Source organism: Aethalodelphis obliquidens, unplaced genomic scaffold (assembly GCF_003676395.1).
Source record: "Aethalodelphis obliquidens isolate GAN/ISIS:26980383/991018 unplaced genomic scaffold, ASM367639v1 scaffold1, whole genome shotgun sequence".
NCBI classification, from domain to species: domain Eukaryota; kingdom Metazoa; phylum Chordata; class Mammalia; order Artiodactyla; family Delphinidae; genus Aethalodelphis; species Aethalodelphis obliquidens.
In genome coordinates, this window is record NW_020837945.1 from 11,718,988 (window position 1) to 11,729,013 (window position 10,026).

General features: G+C 44.6%; 1 protein-coding gene across 1 annotated transcript in view; it reads right to left on the bottom strand.

Annotated features, from left to right (window-relative positions):
- IFNAR1 (interferon alpha and beta receptor subunit 1) overlaps window positions 1–6,910 on the bottom strand; it is a 27,864-nt gene extending 20,954 nt beyond the window's left edge. Inside the window, exons 1-2 of the mRNA XM_027101231.1 lie at window positions 6,510–6,910; window positions 1,345–1,468 (exon numbers count right to left, since the gene is read on the bottom strand). Coding sequence (XP_026957032.1) covers window positions 1,345–1,468; window positions 6,510–6,582 — 197 coding nt within the window. The 5' untranslated portion in view covers window positions 6,583–6,910. The remainder of the gene's footprint in view (window positions 1–1,344; window positions 1,469–6,509) is intronic.
- Window positions 6,911–10,026: the final 3,116 nt, after the last annotated feature.

The window sequence follows — 10,026 nt, forward strand, 5'->3', positions numbered from 1 at the left end:
TGTGTGTGTGTGTGTGTGTGTGTGTGTGTGTACATATATATGGTTGACCCTTGAGCAACACAGGTTTGAACTGTGTGAGCCCACTTACACGCAGATTTCTTTCAATAAATACACGTTACAGCACTACACGATCTAGGGTTGGTTGAATCCACAGATGCGTAACCGCAGATATGGAGGGCCTGCTGTAAAGTTATACTCAGATTTCCGACTGCACGGGATGGGGGTTGGGTGGGGTGACCATCCCTAACCCCCGCCATTGTTCAAGGGTCAACTGTATATACACACAGACACAAATTACTAACCATCAACTGGAGAACAACCGGGCTGAAGTGGCGGAATCCTGGTTCTAGAGGTCCTACACCCTGTTTCTTCACTGCCTGATTCCCTGCCTGCTCTTTCTTGGAGAGGGATCATGGTTAGCAGACAGGGTCCCAGAACCCAAAGCAAAGTACTGTACTTTCTGAGTGGTATTTCCTTCTGTAATCCCTTCGTCCACAACTCCCTGTCTGCCTATCCTCTTGGCAATCATTAAGTAGAAAGTTAGCACTAGGGAAGAGGCAGAAACACCAGAAACACTGAGTCTGTGGGAAGGCAGGGTCCAATATACTGATGTTTATAAAGTGTATCTAGAATTAAAACTTCGTGTATGATGGAGACAAGAGGAAAGCCTGACCACAGAAGCCTATTGCAAGACCGTGGCTAGACCTTTAGGGGCACTCTTCCATATCCTCAAGGTATGCTCTAGGTCAGCACCTAATTTATATTTAAAGAAGTTGGAGGGCTTCCTTGGTGGCGCAGTGGTTGAGAGTCTGCCTGCCAATGCAGCGGACACGGGTTCGAGCCCTGGTCCGGGAAGATCCCACATGCCACGGAGCAACTGGGCCCGTGAGCCACAACTACTGAGCCTGCACATCTGGAGCCTGTGCTCCGCAGCAAGAGAGGCCATGACAGTGAGAGGTCCGCGCACTGCGATGAAGAGTGGCCCCTGCTTGCCACAACTAGAGAAAGCCCTCGCACAGAAACGGAGACCCAACGCAGCCAAAAATAAATAAATAAATAAATAAATAAATAAATTTAAAGAAGTTGGAGCATACAGAACAGAGAAGGTATGGCTGTGGACTACAGAAGTTGTCTGCTAGCCTCGTCCCCCAAATCTCTTGCTTCAATACCCAAAGATGAATTTGACTGTGTCTCTATTTGTAGAAATGAAGTTATAAATATTATGCAAAATAGGCATTTTCTTTAAAAAATGGAAAAACCAAATGTTTCCTAAATCTGAAAAAAAAATTTATGGTGTTAAAGTGGTAAAAATTATTCAGCCAATCAATAAGTAGAGTAACGTACATTTTATACTCTGCTGAAAAAGTCACATTCCTGACAGACTCACGGCTGCTGTTCCACTGCAGGATAAAGTTGTCATCAATGATGCAGACCCTGCCATTTTCAGGAGACTTTGGATTTGTTCCCCCTGTCAAGGCAGTAAGAAAGAAGACAGTTATACATACACACATATATACATACTATAGATATTTTATATATTTTTAAATGTTATTCTTCACATCACTGATTGGAGAATGAATACATTTAAATATAAAATATAAAAGTTAAGTACACAAAGAAATCTAAAAAAACCTAGTGCTTGCTCTCAGGATAGGGAGGCTGCTAATTATTTCTATCTCTGCATTCGAGAGAGTTGGTTGAGTTTTTAAAATCTATAAAAAGCAAACATTATATATCAACTATATCTCAATAAAGGTAGAAAAAATAAATCATAAAAAGGTAAGCATTGTCTTTTAACTGGAAAAAAAAAGTCTCTGTATAAAAATCGTATTTTTCTTTGGTCTTAGAAGTGATACTGACGTAAAGGATACAGGGTTGCACTGTTTAACAGCCTCAATTTGGTTTCGCATACTATGTTCAGAGAGGGATATACTCTGATAGAGAGCTGAACAGATGTGGTTTCAGAGCTGACAACTATTCACAGGAACCAAACATTCACATAAGAAAATCGATAGAGATATAAAAGTTTATCACGTCACCCAAGCCCTACAGGAACCTGAAAGGGTCTTGACCACTGAATGTATCGTCTGAACCCTTCTGTTTTTTTTTTTTTTCGGTACGCGGGCCTCTCACTGTTGTGGCCTCTCCCGCTGCGGAGCACAGGCTCCGGACGCGCAGGCTCAGCGGCCATGACTCACGGGCCCAGCCGCTCTGCGGCATGTGGGATCTTCCCGGACGAGGGCTCGAACCTGCATTTCCTGCATCGGCAGGCGGACTCCCAACCACTGCGCCACCAGGGAAGCCCCTTCTGTTTATTTTTAAGGACTTCCATCTAGAAACCTATTTTATTTCTTATGCTTTTTTAAAAAACTGAAGTGTAGTTGATTTACAATATTGTGTTAGCTTCAGGTGTACAGCAAAGTGATTCAGTTTTATATATACATGTTGCAGATTATTTTCCATTTTAGGTTATCACAAGATACTGAATATAGTTCCCTGTGTTATACAGTAAATCCTTGTTGCTTATTTATTTTATGTATAGTAGTTTGTATCAGTTACTCCCATACTCCTAATTTATAACCCCCCCACCCCTTGCCATTTCTTTTTTTTTTTTTCCTCCTTTATTTCTTATACTTTTAGTACAAATCTTCCACCAGTTGGATGCCCTCTCTTCTGCTTTTTCCTTTTTGGCCTCTCCATATAGCGTTTCTCTTCCTCTCTGACCGCCCAAATCCTCCAAGATCCAGCTCAAGTTTGCCCCCTAACAGAAAACCTTCCTCAAATACTGCAGCTCATGCCAACCTTGCTCTTTCTTTACATGCTGCATCATGAATCTGCACCACTCAATTTCACACTAAAGTAGATGTACTCAGCACAGTACCCGACATCTAACAGGCTCTCAAAACTTGCTGACTGAAGACGTCTTTTAAAAAATTGCTTCTTTGGGACTTCCCTGGTGGCGCAGTGGTTAAGAATCTGCCTGCCAATGCAGGGGACACGGGTTTGAGCCCTGGTCCAGGAATATCCCACATGCTGCGGAGCAACTAAGCCCGTGCACCACAACTACTGAGCCTGAGCTCTAGAGCTCGCGAGCCACAACTACTGAGCCCACATGCCACGACTCCTGAAGCCTACGCGCCTAGAGCCCGTGCTCCGCAACAGGGGAAGCCACCACAGTGAGAAGCCTGCGCACCGCAATGAAGAGTAGCCCCTGCTTGCCGCAACTAGAGAAAGCCCACGTGCAGCAACGAAGATGCGACACAGCCAAAAATAAATAAATAAAATAAATACATTTATTTAGAAAAATTGCTTCTTTATGTTAAACACAACCTCCAACCATACTGGAAGTTCCTTAAGGCAAGGTATACATAGCTTCATACTTAACCTGCATTTTACAGAGTCCTCAGACTAATGCTGAGTTCACAGGAACTTTTTCCATATCACAAAGGACTGATCTTTCATGATGATAAATTACAATTTTTAAGAGACCAGCTTTTAAGTTTACTCTTTTCCCTGCAATATTTCTAGCCTTTACTTCTGCTTCAGGACAAGGATGTTACCTCCTCACAGACTTTCTACTACAGAGGTCCTTGCATAGAACTTTTATTTATTGGGATTGCTGCCTCTACTTTCCGGTTAGAGATATTACGGTACGGAGTCCAAAGGGGAGACAGCTGAGGAGACATTTTCTGATTTTTCTTTTTAATTTGGGGGGGTACTCATTGAGTCTCCCCACCCACATTTTCTATTTTACACTCCTATTCTCCGAGACATCATCACCGAATAGAATTACTCCCTCGTATCCCACTCTAAACTTAATCCCCATCCCAGTTGTTGGAACTTTAGAGATTCTATGCAGCCAAAGGACAGTGACTGGGTTTATGGGGTTAACAAAAGGTCTGATGGCATTTGTAGTCTCCAGCCCAGAATACTCTAATTCTAGTAATTCTGGGCCCTGAGATAGGATGCAGCAATTTGATACCTGGGGTAGAGCCAGGTATTTCCTCAGAGATGAAATCCTTCTGCGACTAAGGGAAGGAGACCCTGGAGTTAGAGGCATCTTGGCATTTGGGAGACAAACAAATAATTGACCGATAAATGGACAGGGACTTGGAAATAGTTATTAAATAGGATTTTAGAGTTCACAGATTTTGTTCTATTAGTATTAGCCATATCCCTTTGATAATAGTTTATTTCAATCTTTAGCATATAAAATATATAAAAGGGTACTTAATCCAATATTTCTATTTATACAATTGGTCGCTTCAACCCTTCACATTCATATTGATGACTAGAAATGGTTTATTATATATATACATTTTTAGTATTTATTTATTTATTTGGTTGTGCTGGGTCTTAGTTGCGGCAGGTGGGCTCCTTAGTTGTGGCTCATGGGCTCCTTAGTTGTGGCTCGCCAGCTCCTTAGTTGCAGCACATGGACTCCTTAGCTGCGGCACACGGGCTCCTTAGTTGTGGCGTGCAAACTCTTAGTTGCGGCATGCATGTGGGATCTAGTTCCCTGACCAGGGATCGAACCCGGGCCCCCTGCACTAGGAGTGCAGAGTCTTATCCACTGCGCCACCAGGGAAGTCCCATGGTTTACTATATTTTTAAGTCTGACATAAATCCAGACACATACATCTATACAGATATAAATTTCCTCCCATATTTTGGATAGTTTTCTTAGACTAGGATCCCAGAGTTGCATTTACTAGTTTGGAAGTATGAACAGTTTGATGATTTTGAAACATAGAGCAACATTATGATCTCAAGTTAGGGTTAACATTTCATTTAGTTTTCAACATTGCTATTCCTTTGAGAAAAAAGTAGATTAGTTAACTGAAAGATAACTAAGCCCTTAACATATAAGTGGATAATCAAGAACTAAATTGTGTGACCTTTAGAAAAAGTCTAGCCTTAGGCCCCAGGGCTTTGAGGCCAGATTCTCAGGGTTTGATTTCCTCCTAAAGCACTGGCTAGCTATATGGCCTCAGTCCACTCCTCTGTAAAATGACGATAACAGTGCCTAGCTTTGTTCTGAAAGCTAAATGAGTTCATCCCTTTAAAACACTAAGAGTAGTGCCTGGTACACAGTTAGGAGGGCAATAGATGCCAGGTGTATGTGAAGTTTATTTTAGCTCTCCTCTAATCCAGATTAAAATTGTGATCTTAATGAACGCCCTCCTGGAATGTTAATTTTACATGAAAATTCTGGGGAAAGTCTTTTTATACGAAAGCAAACATGAGTTTAAGGCAAAATTTTCATGAACAAAAGACTCCAAAGAAATTACCAGGGGTTACACCAGGACCCTAGTACCCATATACGATATACCATATATGTGGAAGAGTTTGAGAAATAGGTGTGAAACAGAATAAAGGAAACATCATTTAAAATGAAGTCAGGAGGCCAGAAGCTGGAGCCTTCATGCACTTTCACTCACCATCAATTCCAGACCCCAGGAGGAAGAATTCTCCTCTACCAGCAACAAGCCCAGCCAATGGGAAAAGCAGCACCATCCTGAACTCTTGCTTTCCTCCAATGGACTTTCTCTCAAAACAGCCCCACCCAACCTCCTTTTTCTCTATCAAGTCACCTTCTTCTCTTTTTGTTGGACTTGCCTAAGGTTTTTGACCTAACTTGCTTGTCCCAAATTGCAATTCCTCTGTTATTCTGGAAGAAACCCATTATGCTGGTAAAATAACCAACTGGCTGTTTTATTTTTTAGGACAAGATAGATAGGATACCATGTACCCCAGAAAATAAGGATATGCTTTTCTAAACAAACAGGTGCTTTAAGCCCTCTAGGCAGCCTCACCAACTCCTGGATTCCTGCTCTCAGCTGCTAGGCCCTGTTTGTCTCTGGGCCTACAAAGACGAAGGGGGACACCGAGTCCCCCTTCTCACTACAAAGTCAACCGTATGATAGCTGCCATTCCTCCATGCATCCCAGCTAAGTTAAGAAAGGCAGCAAATTAGCTTGGTGGCTCCCAGCCTTTGTATTTTGGCTTTGTATTTTTCTTTTATTATTATTACTTTTTTATTAGATTGTACGAATCCTGAGGGCAGAGAAATGCTTGCAAACCTTATCCCCCTCCCACATGGGACCAAGTGACTGTTTACTAAATTGAAGAAACAGCAGCACACAGCTCGTGGCTAAAGCCTTATTATTAAAAAGTCCAGTCGAGCTGCCAGATTTTTCGGACGGAAACAAACTCGACACCAAAGCTCTCCCACACCCCGCCCCGCGGGGTAGGAGCCCAGGGAACAGGCACAGGGCGGAAGGGATGGCGAGGAGGGCGCCCCCAAGCAAGCGGTGCGGAAAGATCTTGAACATCACTTTCTCTCGTTTGATTTTCGAGCCCAAGTCGGTTTCAATGTGAGCGCTGCGACCACGGACAACCAGAGGTCTCCCAGAGAGGACCTCTGTCCCTCCCGGGTCCGAGGTTTCCCACGCTGCCGCTGTCCAGCCTCGCGCCCAGCCCCCGCCCCAGGGAACGCCGTCTCTCACCTGAGGCTGCGGGCAACACCCACGGCGCCCCAGCGACCAGCATGAGGGTCGTCGCGCCCAGGAGCGCGAGCATAGTCCGCGGGCCGCCGGCAGCCCTCCAGTCACATCTTCTGCCACCGCAGGTAGGACGAGGCGGCACGAAGGAAGGTTGGACGCACTGGCTGTCCCCGCGCCTGCGCCCCAAGCTCACCAAGCCCACCTCCGCGTCGCCCCGCCCCTCTGCCCACCTACTCCCGTGCACGCGCCGTCCTTTCTGCGCGCGTGCCACCGTCCGCGCACGCGCGTGGGACACCGGTGGGCAGCCCAGCCTCCGCTGCCCTCCCCCGCGACCCCTCTTTCCGGCCCGAGACCGCACACTCGCGGTACACTCTCGGATTCCGGGAAGACCGCGTCTAAGCGGAGGCCTTGCCCCCGGCAGGAACGCGGAACTTTGCCAGTGCGTCTGCGCAAGCCTCGCGGCCTGGCGTCCGCTCCCCCGTCCTCCCTGCCCCCTCACTTCCCGCTACTAGCAGCCGGAGGCCACTGTCGGGCGCTCTCGTCCCTCGCCCTCCCCAGCCCGGGTAGCGGACAAGGGAGCCTGGGAAAGCGGTGTTGGGGAGGCTTGGGGATTAAGGGAGAAAGCAATGAGGAAGCTTCCGAGCGGGTCAGGCCGCGAAGGGTAGGCGTGTCCAGAGTTAAGCCTAGACACGTTGAGCTCCCATTTTCCGAGCGACCTGGCCCGGGGCAGCACGGGTCCCTTGGAGAGGGTCGTGACGGCGTCCGGGCCTTGGGGGTGGTGTCCGAAACAGAGGTCTCTAAGCTCTTTTGACCGTCTGCCCTTATCAGTAAATAATTTAAGGCCATTATTCAATGGTTATTTAAGTACGTTAGTAATAGATTATGTACATTATAAAAATACACAAAAGGGAAAATGTAAAGGACGAATGATGAAATAAGTAGTCAAAGGCGTAGCTGTTAATTATAAGAACCAGACAATTTAATGCTCGATTATAAAGTAAAATGAGTTTTGGTAAAGAACTATGCGCTTGAATATTGCCTTGTAAACAACTGAGGTATAATTTGAATACCATGAAATTCACCCATTTCAAGTGAACAATGATTTTTAGTAAATCTGTCCAGTTGTTAGCCCTCATTTTTAAAAACCTTGGATTATTACTTTGTGATTCATAAAATTTTAGGTTTGGTTCTGAGTATGTGAGTGTCTTGCTTCCATTGAGGTCATAGATGGAAAAATACTAGATGAGAATATGTGGCTCTAAATGGAAGAAGGAAGTTCCTGATTGAACTTATTAAATCATACTCTCATTAAAAGCCTTGACAACGACTTATGGTTTTCATTAAAGTTTTTATTTCCTGCCGTCCAAAAGTTGTTCTTGCAAACTAGTTGGAATAGAACAATGGGCCCAAAGTATTTCATGGACTGAAACATTTCATTCGAAATATTTTAAAATATGTTGAAAAATTTCCCTCCACTTTGGTGGGCAGCTCGAGATGCACATAGCATTTTTAGCAACAAAAATCACATTCAAATGGAAATATTTCCAAATATATTTTATTTCATTAAAATTTATTTGTTTATTTTTGACTGCATTGGGGCTTCGTTGCTGCGTGTGGGCTTTCTCTAGTTGCAGCGAGAGGGGGACTACTCTTCGTTGGGGTGCGTGGGCTTCTCATCGCGGTGGCTTCTCTTGTTGGGGAGCATGGGCTCTAGCCATGCGGGCTTCAGTAGTTTTGGCATGCGGGCTCAGTAGTTGTGGCTCGTGGGCTCTAGAGCACAGGCTCAGTAGTTGTGGAGCACAGGCTTAGTTGCTCCGCAGCATGTGGGATCTTCCCGGACCAGGGCTCGAACCCGTGTCCCCTGCATTGGCAGGTGGATTCTTAACCACTGTGCCACCAGGGAAGTCCCCCAAATCTATTTTAAAATGCAAGAATTATATATAGTGAATACCTGTATAGTTTCTTTTGATTTTCATTTGTTCACAGTAAAACCAATTTTAATGGATTTAATGCTTTGTTTTGTTTTTCAGTATTGCTACATGACGTGCTAATGTTTTACACTTATTAAAGAAAAGGTCAGTAAATATATTTTGTAAAACCAGTTGAATGGCACAGAAGACTTTCATGGTTTTTCCCATCTTAATACAATAATTGTAAAGATTGGATTGTATCTTAATAAAATTGGATTGAATTTTTAAAAATTACCACAGGCGTGACACCCTGTAGTACTTTGTGCACTTCAGTTTCAACTTGTTTGCTGTGATAGTTTGTCTCTGGATGAAACATGAATTAATTTCCTGTGTGGTGCTAGCTCTGTAACCTTAACCTAGAACTTCCCCCTCACCCCCTTTATTCAAGTCAAAATGATCCATCAGAGGTTATGTAACCGAGCAGGACCCTATCAGGCCTTCCCAGAATAGACCCTACTCCCACCCCTCCATGTCCTCCGTCTGCCTTTTGTCTGTAGAAAAACTTTAGTCAAAGAATAAATTTGGGGCTTCCCTGGTGGCGCAGTGGTTGAGAGTCCGCCTGCCCATGCAGGGAACGCAGGTTCGTGCTCCAGTCCGGGAGGATCCCACATGCCGCGGAGCGGCTGGGCCCGTGAGCCATGGCCGCTGAGCCTGTGCGTCCGGAGCCTGTGCTCCTCAACGGGAGAGGCCACAACAGTGAGAGGCCCTAGTACCGCCAAAAAAAAAAAAAAAAAAAAAAAGAATAAATTTGACCTGAGAAGTGAGAAAATGCAGAAAGAAAGGAAAACAGTCAAGCAAGGCAAAATAATAATAGTTTAGTCATTAAACAGAGTCAAGGACCTTTAGTTCCTTCTCAAGGGCTATAGATAATATTCTGAGCCACATCCTTTGAGCTGTTTTGCAGATGCTGAAACCCCCACCAGGTGGAAGAAGTTAACTGTATGCTGCCCACAAGCACGTAGATCCCAGACCGGTTGGAACCAGAAGGTTGATAATGCTGACTCCCAATTACCTCACCACCAACGAATCAGAAGAATGTCCACAAGCTGATCACACCCTGCTCCTGGAACACTGTAAGACTCTTCACTACCCACTGCAGGGCGGGACACACAGGCTTGAGGGCTTTAGCCCACTGTGGCCCCCTTTGCCAGGCAAAGCAATAAAGCTATTTCTTTCTACTTCACCCAAAACCCTGTCTCCAAGATTTCATCCAGCACCAGTGCGCAGAGGCTGAAATTCGTCATCAGTTACGCTTGCAGTTTTTCTATAAAACATGTTCTTTTAAACTTTTTATTCTGAAATAATTTCAAACTTACAGAAAAGTTGCAAACATAGTAAGAGAACTCCTGCATACCCTTTGCCCAGATTCACCAAGTTGATACTTCGTCATATTTGTCATCTCTGTCTACACATACAAGTATGCATACAAACTTCTTTTTCCCTGAACTTGTTTTTCCCTGAACTTCTTTAGCTTTCTTTAATCTGGAGCAGTTACTTGGCCTTGGTCTTTCACAACACCGACTTTTTTTTTTTTATACAGGCTAATTATT